This window comes from Antechinus flavipes, chromosome 5 (assembly GCF_016432865.1).
Source record: "Antechinus flavipes isolate AdamAnt ecotype Samford, QLD, Australia chromosome 5, AdamAnt_v2, whole genome shotgun sequence".
NCBI classification, from domain to species: domain Eukaryota; kingdom Metazoa; phylum Chordata; class Mammalia; order Dasyuromorphia; family Dasyuridae; genus Antechinus; species Antechinus flavipes.
The window spans coordinates 222,312,221-222,329,708 of record NC_067402.1 but is presented as its reverse complement, the minus strand read 5'-3'; the positions used below and the strand labels follow the sequence as shown (position 1 = coordinate 222,329,708).

At 37.2% G+C, this 17,488-nt stretch overlaps 1 protein-coding gene and 1 long non-coding RNA gene across 4 annotated transcripts in view; one reads left to right on the top strand and one right to left on the bottom strand.

Moving 5' to 3' along the window:
- Positions 1-6,516: 6,516 nt before the first annotated feature.
- Positions 6,517-12,767, bottom strand: LOC127564328 (uncharacterized). 2 transcript variants are annotated; one of them, XR_007954233.1, is made up of 5 exons: positions 12,652-12,767; positions 9,114-9,225; positions 8,856-8,964; positions 8,495-8,559; positions 6,517-6,681 (listed from the first exon to the last, which is right to left on the bottom strand). It is a non-coding gene; the product is annotated as an uncharacterized LOC127564328 (long non-coding RNA). The 2 variants fall into 2 exon arrangements; XR_007954234.1 differs by having other exon boundaries at positions 9,114-9,211; positions 12,652-12,725.
- A 2,634-nt stretch (positions 12,768-15,401) lies between these two features.
- NCKAP1L (NCK associated protein 1 like) overlaps positions 15,402-17,488 on the top strand; it is a 54,545-nt gene continuing 52,458 nt past the window's right edge. Inside the window, exons 1-2 of one of the 2 annotated variants that reach the window (XM_052000567.1) lie at positions 15,402-15,634; positions 16,824-16,934. In XM_052000567.1, the coding sequence (XP_051856527.1) occupies positions 15,533-15,634; positions 16,824-16,934 (213 nt within the window). In that variant the 5' untranslated portion in view covers positions 15,402-15,532. The remainder of the gene's footprint in view (positions 15,635-16,823; positions 16,935-17,488) is intronic. The other variant, XM_052000568.1, reaches the window with a different exon arrangement.

The window sequence follows — 17,488 nt, the reverse complement described above, 5'->3', positions numbered from 1 at the left end:
CTCTAAGATTGGGACTTTTTTTTTTTAAAGCAAGTAACAGAACTGGTAAAAAGCCAAGCTTCTAAGCTAATGTTATTCTCACCTTTTTGCCACCCAGATACTTAAGACATAGTAGTGACTCACCTCCTGACCTAGAGGTAATGAACTTAAAATGCAAATACAGGGAATTTATTTTGTTGCACTTTACAGCTGTAAAACTCTCCCTCCCCCCTTTTTTTTTCTTTAAGGAGGGGAGGATAATGGGAGGAATGGATTAATTTCTTAAAAAGATATTTATGCTATGATCATCAGTATGATCATCGTGCTATGATTTATTTCAGTATAATTTATTGCTATTCAGAGTATTGCTCTGAATTAAAACTCAGGCATTGAACCACACTGCCAGAGAAGAATGGTAAAAATACACTGCATCATCTTGCTATATTAAGAAAAAAAAAGTATTTTAGTGTCCTGCCTTAGTAGGACTATTATTGGTATGTTATTAGGAATGAACAGGAAGTATTTATTGAAATAAATGTGGATTTAAAATAAACATCATTTATATTTTTAAATGACTATTGCGGAGACACTTTTTTTTTAAAAAAGAGAGAGCTTTATTATCTTTTGTCTATTCTAATTCTTTTCATTTCTTTTTTTCCCCCTTTTTCTTTTTTCTTTTTTGTGGTGAGGCAATTGGGATTAAGTGATTTACCCAGGATCACACAGCTAGTAAGTGTTAAGTGTCTGATAGTGCATTTGAATTCAAATCCTCCTGACTTCAGGGCTGCTGCACTATCCCCTGCACCATCTAGCTGCCCCAAGACATTTTTTAATGAAATAAAAAAAAAATAAAATCTAAGTGGCAAAACATTTTGATTTTGAAGATGAATATTAGGATGACTATACAAAGAGCAGAACTGAAACAGAAACTCTGGCTCCTCAAATGAAACCTATACTTTTCTAGAAAGTCAAAACATTTTAGCCTGCCATTCATGTTGACTTCATACTAGTGATCTCTCTATATTCTCTTTATTCTTTTACTTGTTAGTTACCTGTTGTACAGTAAGAGCTTAATAAATGCTTGTTAACTGACTGGTCTCATCAGTTCCCATGAGTTGAATTATCTATGCTAATAATTCCCAAATTTATAATCCTAACTCGTCTTTTTTTTAGTCACAGTCCTGTATCAATAGTTCTCTATTGGACATTTCAAGTGGATGTGGAAATCCATATGCATCTCAAAACTCAATTGGTACAAAGCAAAATTCATCATCTTCCCCCCCCCCCCCCAAACAGACCTCTTTTAACCTTTAATATCTACAGGATACTTCCAATCACCCAGGTTTACAATTTTGGTGTCATCTTTACCCCTTGACTCTCATTCATTCCACATATCCAATCAGTTGCCAGATCTTGTCACTTCTGCCCTTACATCTCTTCCCTACTTCCCGAACTTCTTGTATATCCACTCCTGTTGGAAGGCACCCAACAATTTCTGTAGTTTAGGCCTTTATTACCTCTCTCCTAGACTCCTGGCTGATCTCTGTTGTCTAAGTTTTCCCCACTATAACATTCTCCACATAGTTACCAAAGTGATTTTTTAAAGCATAGGTTTGACCATGTCACCACCTTAGTCAATAAATTTCAGTGGCTCCCTATTTCCTCTAAAATCAAATATGAACTTTTTTTACACATGATATTTTATCTACTTTAGGTAGGTGCCTAGACTCCTTGGCTTCCTTCAAAACTCATTTCAAATGTTCCCTTCCACATGAATCCTTCTTATTTATTTTATTAGAGCTTTTTATCTACAAGATATATAATTTTACAGCATTAACAATTGCAAAACCTTTTGTTACAATTTTTCCCTTCCTTTCCCCTCTCTCCTCCCCCAGATGGCAGGTTGACCAATACATGTTATATGTGTTAAAGTATATGTTAAATACAATATATGTATACATGTCCATACATTTATTTTGCTGCACAAGAAGAATCAGACTTTGAAATAATGTACAATTAGCCTGTGAAGGAAATCAAAAATGCACGCGGGACAAAAATATAGGGATTGGGAATTCCATGTAATGGTTCATAGTCATCTCCCAGAGTTCTTTGAGTGGGTGTAGCTGGTTCAGTTCATTACTGCTCTATTGGAACTGATTTGGTTCATCTCATTGCTGAGGATGGCCACATCCAACAGAATTGATCATCATATAGTATTGTTGTTGAAGTATAAATGATCTCCTGGTCCTGCTCATTTCACTCAGCATCAGTTCATGTAAGTTTCTCCAGGCCTTTCTGAAATCATCTTGTTGGTCATTTCTTATAGAACAACATTACATAATATTCATATACCACAATTTATTCAGCCATTCTCCAATTGATGGGCATCCACTTAGTTTCCAGTTTCTGGCCATTACGAAAAGGGCTGCCACAAACATTTTGGCACATACAGGTCCCTTTCCCTTCTTTAAGATTTCTTTGGGATATAAGCCAAGTAGTAGCACTGCTGGATCAAAGGATACGCACAGTTTGATAACTTTTTGGACATAGCATGAATCCTTTTTTAGTCTGGCTGTAACACTCCCACATATAATTTATTAGTGCTTTCCCTTCTAGGCTTACTTTCACCTACTCTGGATGTATCTTGTATGTATCTGTTCATATTGATGCTGTCTTCCGCTTTGGAATATATATATATACTGATATGTTTCTGTTAATTCCTTATGTATAGTGCATAACAGATAAATTTTACCAGAGGTATTTGCTGTCAAAAATTTTTTAATTAGCCACCTTTCTAATTCCAATTGCATTGATTTTGCTCATGCAAAAAAACTTCTTGATAATTTACATAATTGAATAAGAATTTTCCCAAACTATTTTGGCCACCATATACTTTTTTAGGCTTGAAAAATATTGATGAAATCATTACATGTAGTAATGTTTTGTGGGTGACCTGAAGCTGTGGAATACCCTTTGTAATGGGGAAAAATTCTGGAGCAAAATAGAAAAAACAGCTTATTTTCATTCTAAAAAGCTTAATTACTTTAGAAATAGAACCTGAACCTATGATGTCATCCATATAGGGAACTCCCACTTGAGGAAATACTTCCTGCCAATGCAGGTAGCAGACACCTCTGCAGCTTATAACTTAAAGAGCTGTCCAGAGAAGTGAAATAAATTGTCTGAGGGAAAATATGAACACAAGTGTGCTGCCTTTCATTCTGCCTCTGTGTAATTACTATATAGCTATGAATTATGTAGCAGATTTTTAACTGGCTAAATGATTAGGCCTGGGGCATTAAATAAGACATCAGCATCAAAGTAGGGTGATGTCTAATGTTATTGTTCAGTCTTCAGCCCCTATTGTGTTAAGAATAAGATATCTAGAGCAATATGCCATCAAATTAGGAGTCTTTTCGAAATTTCAGTTAATAGAAAGGTGGAAAAACTGGACTAAATCTAACAAAAGAAACAATACAGATAAATTTCCAATTTGGTTTAAAAAAAAAAGGAAATTATACAAGACAGAGCTATGCAAGGAATGACAATAACCTGGGTTAATAGCAATGTATGTGAAAAAGATGCATGGATTTTTGTTTACATCATGACAGGGCCACCAAAAAAAAAAAAAAAAAAAAACCAAACCCAAATCTGATCTCACAAGCTACATTTACATTTACAGATAGGTAACCAAGGTAACAAGATGATATACAAAAAATATTACAGTTTATATCTAGGAAACTGGATTTGGATATTAGTAACTTTGGCAGGTAATGGAGAAGGCAGCTGATCTCCATAGAGGTGGAATAGGGAAAAAAAAATCATATTGAATAGCCATTGGATTATAGAGTGGTAGATAAAAGCACGGCACACAGTTTGAGGTTTACCACTCTAATGGTAAAGGTCAAAGTTGAAATGACTGAGGAAAACAAAAGTTTAATCTGAACATATTGATTTATTGAGCAACTGCCCATCAAACTAAGACTAGACTACCTCAGTTTAGGCTTTGACCCAGAATACAGAGGAAAACAGACTTTTATACATTGAAAACAATCAAATAAGGCCAATTAACTAAATGGACATTTGGTTGTCTAATTTCTAATTGGATGAAAGATTAGGGACTTTACAAGTTGGAAGGGGGAGAGTGAATAGGTGCAATTCCCTGAAATCAGAAAAGGAAGTGTCCACTCTAGTGTTTATAAACCAAAGGACCATGGAAACAATAACTGATCAACGTGGGGCCAATTTTCAGATAAAACATATGAGATATATCGTAGTGAGAAAACTTCTCGCATGAATCTTTGGATCTGAGTTTCTGGTCAGTATAACCTTGATTCTTAGTTAAGGGTCTCTAAACAGTAGGCAAAAGTGGGCCCAGTTTCCCAGCAATGCAGAGATAAGTTCAAACAATGCAATAAGATTTTTTCCCAGTTTACACAACTGAATAAATTTCTCACAAGACAGGATTTGGATTAGGCTTATAATTAAATAGAAAGGGAACTCAGCCAGCTTAATTCACACAATTTACCACTTGCTGTCCAATTCCCTCAATTTTCCCCCTTTTGATTTATGGGGAGTGGGCAGCCTCCCATCATAGACCACTTATCTTTGAGCCAAATCTATAAGGTTTTTCATATATATACATACATATATATAAAATCAGGATTACATATCAAGTTACAGATCAAACTATTTAGAGACTCACAATGGAATAATTTTGAGAAGGCAGATTTACTCATCACCAAGGTAACCAAGAAAACAAATTTAAATATAAATAACATGAAACAAAAGCCAGAGCAATGCAGTAATGTACATCTAGTCTTTTCGTAGTAGTCTATTAACAACTCCCAATGTCCATTTATTTCGTCAGCACATTTTGAGTTCCAGATGTCTCTCAAATAAGTTGTCTGATCCCTGGATGCTGTTTGTCCTTCCTTCTTTAAGACCAATGACATCAGGAAGGTGATGATGTGATTTGCAAATGAATTGGATTTAAGTGAGGCAGAATTGTGCAAAGTCATCAGAGTCCAGGGGCAAGACATGGGTCAGTACAACTAGTCATGGCCCCTGCCATCCCAGAATGTCTTCTTTTATACTTTTTGGGATGGTCTTCATTCTCAGAGCAACCCTGAAGGAGACTGTTTCTCTGGTTCCAAATCATTTTGTAGAAGTTCTCCAATCTTGAAACTTTTGCATTTATAAATTAAAACTAACCTCATTCCAAGATTTCAGATATATATATATAGCAAATTCCTCATGTTTGACTCATATTAAACTAAGTCACGGTAGTCAGACCATATCAAGAGGTATGCTGCTAAAGGAGAGGATCTATATGGAAAGGGGACTTAGAACCACATGCTATGGTTTTCACTGGAAGGAACAAAGGATACTGAGTTTAGGAAAGGTGGGTAGGAGCTTTAGATGTTAGCTTCTTAAACTATGGGTTACAACTCCATATGGGGTCCTGGTAACTGAATGTGGGGGTTGCAAAATTATGATTTATTATCAGCAAATGTTTGCTTTATATACCTTTTTATTCCTTGGTACCCAGAGTCATAAAAATTTTTCTGGTGAAAAGGGGTTGAGACTGGAAAAAAAATTTAAGAAGCCTTGCTCAGAATTGGATTGATTACATAAAGTAAATATAATCTATCATTTGAGTTGAAAACTAGCACCAATATTTAAGAATTACAAGACAGCAGATCTCGGTTTAACCCAAGAAGAGAGATATTTGGTTGTAAGAGCTAGAATTAGCTACCACATTTAAATTTTGAAGGTTTCTGGAACTATGGATTGGGAAGGGAAGGCTTTGAAAGAGGCAGAATTTGGACTCTATAATCTCAGAATTTGAGTTAAAATTTAGATGGGAAAAGTTAAAAAAAAAAAAAAAAAAGGTTGAGACATATTAATAAAATATTTTAGAGACAGGATATGCCCAGAAATATCAATTTTTTTTTTTTTTTGCTAAAACCCAAGAACTTGGCTTAGTATCTTGCAGATAGAATAATATAGTATTAGTAATAGCAAATATAAAGCACTGGAAAAGTTGTAGCAGATGGTCAGTGATTCAGAAAGTAACAGCCAAATTTGGCTTGTAAAGTTACTTAACTCTGCTTAGTTTGTTCTCTGCTTAGAATTTGGCTACTTGGTTACTCAAAGAATCTTCTCTTAAATTAAAAAAAAAAAAAAAAAAGTATGTGGAAGCTTTCGTGGCACAGTAGATAGAGCACCAACCCTAGAATCAGGAGGACCAGAATTAAAACCTACTAGCTATGTGACCCTGGGCAATTTATCTATTACATTACCTTCAAAAACAAACAAACAAAAAGTCCTCCTCATAGGTTGGTTGAGCCAAAGGCAGTTAATCACAATTTCTTACAATAGTCTTAAAGACTAGTCTGTCTCTTTACTAGGTCTTAAAATAAGTCACACAATCAGACATTGAACTTACAGATAAAATGGGATCTTGAAGATTTAGGGTGTTAAGAATGCTTGTGAAAAGAGGTTAATTTGATGGCAGGATATAATACACAGGACTTATTGTTGACAGTGAGGTATATAAAAACATTTATTAAGTGTTAAAAAAAGTATCAGTGACAATTAAAAAAATAGTTAATCACTTAAAAACTTGGCAATCTAGAGTTTAAAAGTCAATGTTAAAAATTTAAGCCTTCTATTGATTCTTCATCTGGCAGCTTTTCCCTATAGGTATAGAGAAATGAAAATATTAGGTGCATACTTCTCAAATCAACCAACTATGTATAGCTACTGTTAAGCTCTATAGACTTCTCACCATGAATTATACCTTCACACATACCAAAAAGCAGATTCTTATTGAAGATCTGGATAGGCATTTTGTCATTTTGAATAATCCCAACCTGACCTAATAATTAACATTTAAAATTTAAGATTTAGTCTTCATAACAGGAAGAAATCTTCAGAATGGCAGAATTTAAGGTTGTTTTGTGTTTTTTTTTTTTAAATAATAAAAAGCTTATTGTCTTTTGCTTTTATAATTCCATTCATGTCTTAGTTTATTGCTTTCCTCCTGCCCAAATGACTCTTTGCTGGCAGAAGAGATAAAGGGAAAAAACTCAAATGGGGAGCTTTTCCCCAAAGACAACCTTTTGGACTTTGGTCTAACAAATCTTAAATCTAACAAATAGAATAGGGATAAACTACTGTGTGTTCATATGTGAAACACTTAAAACCTTCTCTCAGATACTATATACATGGTATTGAGCTTCATTAACTTTGTATAATCCTGGAACAGAGAGATGACTTTTGGAATTCTATACATGCTTCCATTAAAAATTTTGGTTCAATTAGTCATATTTAAGATAACTGTCAAAGATTCATTTTGACCTAAAGCCATGCTTCCACAATGTTACTGTACTTTTGGGATTGAAGACAAACCTTTTAAAGGTTGGTGAGTTTTTTTAGAGGCTTATGGTTTGCACTCTTGGTTCTTCAGTTCTCCACTTATCACTGGAGAACGAGAGACTAGGAAAATGTTATTTTTAAAACTAGAAAGTGAAAATAGTTTCATTATGATTTATTATTTGGGTTGGGATTTGTTGTGTAGAAGGAGAATAGAGGGAAGGGTGAAAAAGAAGTGACAATGCTTTATCTTTGGATCTTAAGTGCCAGAGTCCCAAAAGGTTGTCTTTGGGAAAAGTTCCCCATTTGATTTTTCTTATATATCTGTTGCCAGGGAAGACTCATTTGGGCAGGAGGAAAGTGATAGAATAAAATGAATGGGATTATAAAAACAAAAGACAAAACCTCTATACTAAGTTAGAGAGGGAGCCAATCTGATCTCACTGTCTTAGGCCATCGTTTTTATAGTTCTTAGTTTATAATTAAGTTCTTATAGTTTATATAATTCTTTCTATAATTCTTCAAAGGGAAAGGAGCCCAACACTGGATAAAACGCATAATGCTTTCTTGAGATATCCCCTACGATATTTCCAAAGAAGAAATTTCACCTCAGGCATATCTAAATCTAAAAAAAGAATACATTTAGGGCTGGTGATTCTTTTCTCTCAAATTATTTAAGAGAGTTTCAGATACTAGTTTCACCATAAGATTCTAGATTAAGGGCTAATAAGGACTTGAGAGGTACTCTAGTACCCATTTTCTGAATTAAACAAGCAAAAACCACTAACGCTTGTATAGGTAGCCATTATTTGAAAAATTCTAGAGACAAATATTATTTCATGTGATCATCATGCTGCTATTAAGCTACCGAGGCAGGATTTCATCTGCAGATTTATTTCCTAGCTCTGGATGAGATTTGATAGGGGAAGCGTTTGATATTGACCAGAGAATGACTCAGATGGTTTGAATTCTTCCCTGACAAAGCCAGTTGAACTTGCTACAGGCAAACACCAAGTATGTTTCTTTTCTGATCAACTTATTTTCATCCCAAATAAATCCCATTAAATTTAAAACAAGAAGCAGGGGGTTAGAACCATATCTTGAAACTAATCTCAGCCAGCTTTTCTTTGCTTACCTGTGGCCCACTTTGACCTTTATAAATTTGTGTTTGAGCTGCTTGCAGTCCATTCTAATCAAAATCTGAGGGAAGAAATTTCAAAGCATTAGAAGGATTTGAAAATTAAGACAGACTAGACACCACTTAGCAGGGTTAAATTTCCTTCCGTTAATGTATCATTTTTAAGTTAGACTTTTCATTTTTTTTTTTTTAATTTAAGTATTTAAATTAAAGGGAAATTGTGGTTCTCAATGCTCAATTTAACTTTGAACTTTGTGTTAGGAAAGTGAATGAGTTTTTTTTGTCCCCCCAGCCAAAAGGTCTTTTTTTCCCTGTAATCACATGAAATACCATGAAGATACAATAGCATCATTCTTACCGATTTTGTTTTGACAGGTAGCCTCATGTTTTTGGAGGTTTTCACGTGGGACCACATGACGAGCATTGTATTTACAGCTAGCCATTTCTTTTGCCTTCTTTGGGTTTTTCTGAAGAAAAGAAAGCCCTATTGTTAAAGGGGGCATTATAGAAGTTCTTACTATCCCTTTTCCTATGCAAACTGTCCCCCACCCCTTTTTCTTTTATCTTCCTAGTCCTTATATTTTAGGATTTAACGAGATACAATAGAAATACTCACTATTTTGCATTGTGCAAGGTGATACTGCATTCGATGTTCTGATATGAAATGGCTTGGGTCATAAGGGCACTGTATTTTGCCGTCTGAATCCATGATACCTGGGCAGCAGGAACTATACATAAGCAAAACACAGAAGAAAGAAGCCAACACATAAGACTAACAATCTTGACAATGCTTTTTTTCTCAAAATAGAAGTGGATAAGATAGGTTTCCTCCTATTCTATTTCTAGGAAAGGCTTTAAACGCCTGAAGCCGCTACTTTAAGAATCCCTGGGGAAAGGGATTCTGTCTCTGAAGCTTGAAGACACATGCTTCTACTCAGTAAGTCTTCCTACAAGTTAGACTTGTGTTTATAGGTTTCTGGGAACCAATAAGATTTGGGCTTTTAGAGTGAAGTACTGGGCATCTTATCTGCAGGTAAGGTGTATCCCTTCTCATCCTCTCTCACCCCAACAAGAACTATAACATTTGATAAATACCTAATAAATGCCAACATTTAGTAAGTATTTAATGTGTGTGTTATCATGGAGAAGAGAAAAAAATAAGTCCCTTACTGGAATAAGAGACCTCTGCTATGTCCTGTTTAAGATGGGGCAAGCCAGGACTGAGAAACTCAAATTTCTTCGTTGCCCTATCAATTAACAAGCATTTCTGAAGTGCCTTCTTTGTACCAGAAATTGTGCCAACCTCTCAGGTTACAAAAAAAAAGAGGCAAAGAGACATAGGCAAAAGCAAAAAAAAAAAAAAAAAAAGTTTCAAGGAGCTTATAATATAATGGAGAAAAGAATGCCTTACAACTTTACTGCCTCCTTTCACTCCTACAAGAGATGCTCACTGCTAAAAAACAAAAAACAGGACTGCTTTAAAGACGTTCTAAAAGAGCAACTTCCCATTCAAATTCACAGCCTGGGTAGATTAGTCTCAAAAGTGTGGCACATTGGTAGAATCCTGGGCATTTGTTAACAACAGAGTCTAGAAAGGAGGTAGGTTCTTAGCTGAACTAAGCCCCGGGAGGTCAACTGGCCCTCTAACCTTCCCCCCTCACAGTTCTGTCTTCAGAGAAGCCTTCCAACCTTAGATCTCTGTTAGTTAGGAGAGAAAATTGTTCCTCAGAGCAGCCACTTGGAGAGTGGAAGCACGTGCTGTCTGGGGAGCCCAAATGTTAGCTGCCACTCTTACTTCAAGGACTCCCAAGTTACCCAGGCAACAGCTGCAGGCCAGGATTGTTGAAAATACAGATCAAGAAAACTAGGCATGAATGGTGGGAAGGGAGGAGGTCGAGTTTATTCCGGATCTGCTCTCTCTCATGCCTGGGGCACTGGCAGAGGGCATAGAGATAGGTTGTCAAATGCCTGAAGGCACATCTGCCACCTAAGTGATTAAGTCCAGGGATTTAGGCACAGGTGCCTCTTAGGAAGCACTGTCACAAGTCAGTGCCCCTGTTCAAAAGCTTCCTTCGAATTTTAATGATTAGATTAGAGCCAGGAACTGTGTGCTTCACATAAAGATAGTTGGACCTCTGAAAAACAGTGAGACAGGTTTACTAAGTATTCTAGAACACTATTAAATCTTGTTATCAGTTATAGGAACCTGTGCTAACTCCAGTTAGTTGTCAGACTATAACAACATAGTGTTATTTTATAGGGGGAGGAAAAAGAGGCCCAGAGAAAGATGACAACCAGGCTGTGGACTTAAAGGTAAGAGCTAGAATTTTAACCTAGTAACTCCCTCTACAAATTCAATTTTCACTAAAGAAGCAAACTCTCTCCAAGACTTGAAGATAATTTGTGAATCATAGCAAATGTGCTTTGGGGGAAAGGGTAGTTTTTCTTTAAAAAAAAAAAAAAAAAAAGAAAGAAAGAAAAAAGAAAAAGTTGCTAAAAGTGGGGGGGGGGTGGAGAAGAAATCTGTTCATCCTTAAAACAAGTTCTAGTGATCAAATAATTTTTTTTAGGTCTGAGAGTGAGTACTAGACTGGGGATAATTCTCCAACTGATTGTCTCTTAATTATGCTGAATGGAGGAGCTTGAGTTTGCTTACTTGAGAACTCCTTAAAGGTGAGTAACCTTGTAAAGAAATGATTTAATACAACTGAAAGTGCTTTCCAAGTCTTTAGAAATGCTAGTTATTGCTATTACATCTTTCTGCCAGCCATATCCACTCCCACTAATTAAGAACTCATCAAATTGTTGAAGTAGTCTACCTTGATTGTCAAGAATTCAAGAGGAGGGGTCACTCATGTATTAAAATCCTTCTGCAAGACAGTAGGAGATAGGCAGATTATGGAACAATGAGGAAATTTAACTGCCCTTCAGTGGAATGAAAAATAGTCTTGACCTCAATTCTACCTTAACTGCTCCGACTTGATCACAGAATCCACGATTTATCACTTGATGATCAGAGGTTTGACTTTACAACTCTCACAAGAAAGGCTTTTCTAGCTTGTCTCAAGTTTAATTTTGTGACACTAACCACTTTTGCAGTCTAGTAAAGTCTATGGAAGTCTATTACTCAGAATCATATAAATATATAAGATACATAAGATTAAAAAGGAAATCAATTACATTGAAATAAAAGTTAACATACCTCAGGTTAAGAACCCCTGAGAATTAAGGGTTCTTTTTAAAAAACATTCAGAAGATAAACATCATTAAAATCCCCAATATGTATTTGAAACTGTGTGGGAAGTGGGACATATCTCCTCTGCTCAGAGCCACAGGTCCAAATGCAAAAAAATTCTTGAACCCCAAAGTCTATACAAATAAGGAAGTTTTATTTTTCATTTAAAAACTCTCTTAGCAGACAAATCTCTTAACAAGGAGATTTGCAAAGAATGAGTTAACAGAAACCTATTTTATGAGCAGATCTTGGTGGGTGGGCAGTTTGAGTTGATTATAGGACCAAGATCTCCCAATTGAATGAAAATCACTTTGAAGAGTTTTTTTTTTTCAGAATTTAAGAGTTTCCTGAATGGGAATCTGGCTACCCAAAGACCAATGCGGGGCGATTTGCCTGAGATTTCCAATTGAATGATGCTGCTTATTTTAGGAAAAGGTTTGTCTGGAAAATGTGCCTTCTCCCCAATCTACCTTCTTTTCCAGATCAAAGGGGACACAATTTCAGAGTGTTTATTTTACAAATTAAAGGGGACACAGTTTCACAGTTCACCCACATCATGTTCAGCATATTGCACAGGAGCCAGGAGTATACAGACAGTCCCTGCCCTCAAGAAGGTTAACCTCTAATTAGAGATGAAACACAAGAAGGAAACATGATAAATTACCTGTGAAGCTAGATGTTATAGACTAAATCATAGGACATATATATAGGACTCAGGAAAGAAGGCAGGACTACTCTGGGTCTTGACAATATAGTAAAGTGAAAAGACAGGGGTGAGAGAAAGCAAGACAGAAAGAGGCCAAGATAATGAGACTATTCAGAGTAGAAACTAAGCCTATAGAAAGCTGGGCCAGGGAAGAGCTTGAAAAAATATATAGTTAAAGGCATTCTAAAATCTACTAAAAAAGTCCCCACTCACCTTAAATAAAAGAGGCTAACATCAGTGTTGCTATTCACTTCATAATTTAAGAGTTCCTTGGCCCTCCTTTTATCCTGGCCCTTATTCTGGAGAAAACCAATGAAATATCTCCAATCCAATTCAGGGTGTGCTCTCTCTTAGTTTCTCCCCAGGCCTGCCTGAGATAGCAGGTGATTCCATTCTTTCTGATGGTATGCTCTCCACCTGATCCCGTGATTTTCCCAATCCTATAGCCTCCTAAGATCACAACAATAAACTTATGAAAAAGTCACCAAGACTCTTCCTTACCTTCTTATCCCCTCCTCTTTTTCCAACTAAAGAAAGACTATTCTTCATTTGTGCCTGACTTTTTTCCATTACTATGCATTGCTCTTTCCATACTTCTCTTTTAAAGACTGAATTCTCTTGGGAGGGAAACACATTAAATTCCTAACAACCTAGTGTGAATGAGTCCCCTCTCCTCCTTACTCTCCCAAAGAGAATTAATCCCTTGAGCCTAGGGAAGGTAAAACTGAAAACAAATCTGGTCTATTTCCTAATTTTACCTAAGCCCTATTTCTTTCTTTCCCTTTCAGAACAACAACAACCAAATAATACTTCTTAGGAAAATCAGGGAATGAAATAACTATTTCTTTGTTTAAGTATCTCAAGAAAATCCATCTGCTTCACACATAGTTGCCAGTTCAGTCCTGTCGGACTCTTCATGATGCTATTTGGAATTTTCTTGGCAAAGATGTGTAAGTGGTCTGCCATTTCCTTCTCTAGTTCATTTAGAAAATAGGCAAATTGAGGCAATCACGGTTCAGGACTTGCCCAAGGTCACACAGTAAGTATCTGAGGCCAGATTTGAACTTGGAAAGCTGAATCTAACTGACCCCAGGTTCTCATCCACTGCACCACCTATCTGCCCACATATATAGTATCTTCTCTTTAAAAAAAGAAAGAAATATAAAAAGAAAGAAGGAAGAAAAAAGGGCAAAACTAGCTAATGGCTATGAGGGACAATTTATGTAACTTCCTTTTGCTTATAATTTGTTATTTCTTAACAGGAATGAGCAAACACTTATTAAGTACTCATTATGTGTCAAGTAATGTCTGAAAATATGAAGAAATGCAAAAACATAGCCCTAGTCCTCAAGGCAAGGAAGTCAGATTTTAATGGGGTAGATAGAAAGCATTGGAGTGATCAGGAAAGACCTCCTTCTGAAGATAGGATTTGAGCTTCCTTCTTGGAGGAAGCTAGGGAATCTAGGAAGTAGAGGTGAGGAGGAAAAAAAGTTCATTGAGTCTGGGGGATAGAGAACAATGGTACCATATGCTAGATAGAAGGTCTTGGGAAAACTACAGCAAGTTGGCAAGTCTAGATGGGTTGTAAAGGGCATGGAAGGATTTAATGTGTAAGAAAACTAAAAAAGAAAGAAAGAAAGAAATGAGGTTGTGAAGAGCCTTTAAAACCAAACAGATTTTCTATTTGATCCTAGGGGTAATAGGGAGCTATTGGAGTTTATTGAATGGCATAGTCAGATGCATGATTCAGGAAAATTATTTTGACAGCTGTGTGGAGAATGGATTGGAATGGGATGAGACTTGGAACCCTTTTAGAAAGCTATGACAATAATTCAACTGAGAGGTGATAAATTAAGGTAGTTGCTATATGAGTGGCGAGAGTAGGGGACAGATGTCTCAGAAGAAGAAAGGATAGGCTGGCTAGATGGTACAGTGGTTACCACCCTGGAGTCAAATGGACCTGAATTCAAATCTGACCTCAGACACTTACAAGCAGTATGACCTTGGGCATGTGACTTAAACCCAAATTGCCTCCAAAAGGAAAAAAGAAGGAAGAATGGACAAGATGGCAACTGATTGATACATTGTCTTAAATGAGAATGAGAATGATATTGAAATTGGGAAACTAGGTGACTGGGAGGGGGTTGGAACCCTTGTTGTAATAGGAAATTTGGAAGAAGGGAGAGTTTGGGAGAGAGTGGATGATGAGATCAATTTTGGACATAATGAGTTTAGAAGATATCTAAAAGACATCCAGTTGGAAAAATTCAGTAGACAGCTGGGCATGCAGGACTAGAGCTCAGGAGAGAACTGAGGATTGGATATGGCCATCTGGGAATCATCTGTACAGAGATAATAATCGAGTCCATGAAAGCTGATAAGATTATCAAGTGAAACAATATAGAAGGAAGAAAGCCTTGGGAAGACATTCTCATTTAGTGGCTATAACCTGGATTAAGCTCTAGCAAAGTAACCTGAGAAAACATAGTCTGATAAATAAGTGGAAAACCAGAAGAGAGTAATAAGAGCTAAACAAAAATGTTGGAACTATTTAGAGGAAGCTGGATTAGTTTGTTTGATGCAGGCCTAGGAGAGCGAGAATGGGTATCTTTCAGATGGATAGAGAGAACTGTGTGTGTTTAGGGGTGGGAGGCCACAGAGGGAGGACATTTTAGTTGAAAGATCAGGTTAAGTGGGAGTGTGGTAGAAATAGTAAATATGTCAGAATAGACAATATCTGTAGGGTAGTAGAGGCAGTTATAACTGGTGAGGTAGACTGGGACTAGACTTGGAATGACAGGCAAGAGTTTTGTATTTTGTTTTATGTGAGTTTTCTCCCCACCCCAAGCAAATGCAGAGGCCCAAAAGGGGAAGTCTGGGGCGGGGGCAGGGGGGAGAGAGACTGAATTTATAAAAAGGAAGCAGGAGAAAGCTCTCAGACTTTGTGAACTATGACAGCTTTTTACCCCTGGAGCCAATCACCGGGCAGCAGGAAGAGATTCGCCAAACAGGCCACTTCTCCCCGCTCTGAGCCTTTGGGTGCCTCTACTGATCCGGGTTTACAGTGAGAGATTCCCCCCTAGCTCAAGTCATAATGTCGATGGCCTCCTGCTACCAGCATAAGTTGACTGAGAAGCTCACTATTCTGAATGACCGAGGGCGTGGGGTTCTTATTCGCATTTATAACATCAAGAAGGTAAGTGGGACCTACTGTTCTCAGCCCACATAAGACTATCGGGAAGTCTGTTTTTCTGAGGCCTCAAGTTCAGCGGTTAGTGCTTATTCTCCTGTACCAACCCTTGCTTTTTGCTCATTTTCCTTGTCTCTAGCCACATTTAAAGGTCTGAAGGAGATCAGATCCTCTAGCATTGTTGAGTGGGGGAGGCAGATGGGTGGGCTCCTTCTCTACTTCTCTCTTTCCTCAGTCTCATCACTGATCGTTGGGAGAAGTACCGTGGTGTACAGTTCCCTATTAACTCTGGAGTCAGATGGTCCGTGTTAATAATCCTGTCTCAATTACTAACCAGTGACCTTGGGAAAAATCACTTAATTTCCATGAAGTCGTGTGTGTGTGTGTGTGTGTGTGTGTGTGTGTGTGTGTGTGTAATTCTTCATCAAAAGAAGAAGAGCTTTGACTAGATGGCCCCGGCCTTCTAGATTTATTATAATTTTATGATTGGTACCATAGTGAGAATCTGGTTTTTTGCTAGGGTAGAAACAAGAAGAAAAGATTTGAACCAGTCTTATCACAGACAAAACCCTGGGGGGAAGGGAGAACCTAATATCTGGTAGGGAAAGGAAAGATATTCCTCTTTTGAGATAGATATATCCATAGATATACCCAAACATAGAAGCAATGAATTTACATAGATACTAAGTACAACAAAAGGGGTGAAAGATGGCCCAGCGAAGAGAGAGAAAAGGAGGGAAGAGTTTTATGCATTTTGCTCTTATTATACTAAAATTGTCCATAAATCGGTTTCTGACCCATGTCTCCCACAGTGTTCCTTGTGGAGGAGCTGGCCTTATGGAAATCGAGCTGTATTACTGAACCTTCCCCCAAATCCATTTTAGATGTAGGCTTCCCAAGCAGGCCGACTGCTTTACTTGCTCTTTCCGGCCTTGGTTAGGGGTGTTATTTAGCTTAGCTTCCTCTTTGTGCTGGGCCAAGCAGAGAGAAGTCCTTAACTTTGGGTTCCTCCCATTTTCTGATGTTTATGTGGCCAGCTGGCTTAGCTAGCCCTCTGATGCCAGTCGGAAAGAAGTAATTCTCAGAACTCTTCTTCCTAAAGTGGGACAAGAGGGATCAATGAGACAAGTAGAGTGATGCTTCTTCTAGCTGGTCAGAGGGCAGATATCGATCCTCTCTGTTTTCTTCTACCCAGACTTGTTCAGACCCTAAATCCAAGCCACCTTTTCTCTTGGAAAAGTCTATGGAATCATCTGTCAAGTATATCAGCAAGAAATTTCCCAACGTTGATGTCCGAAGCAGCACGGTGAGAAGCCTGCCTCTGCCTTTCCTCTTTAATTTTAAATTACATTTTTTTCAGTTAATAAGCACTTAACTTCTCTCCCTGGAAGATTTATTTATCACCCTCCACCCTGGAAAAAGAAAGAAAAGAAAAATTCCTTATAACAAACATGCATACAAATAAAGTGAACCCCCCACACTGACCATGAGATAAACCCCGGGATAAACTAGACCCTCCTTCTCCAACTAACCTTCCCTAAATAGGAGGTGGGAAACTGAAAATTATAGCAGTAGCTAGCATTTATATAAACACATTTCTCATTTTTGCTTCACTGCAACACTGTGAGCTAGGTGATTATTGTTGACCACCACCCCACTGAATCATCTAATTATTTTCTTTGATTTGATTTGTCTTATGGTTATGACTTTATAAGTTCTGAATATTCATTCTGAGAATGTAAGGCTGGAAACCTCAACTGGCCAAGCAGTCCCTTCCCTACGCAAGGATAGTGAAAATACTTTCTTAGAGCTTGAGTTCCTGACCATTGTTGCGTAAGTGGATCCCTTGGGTACTCAGTC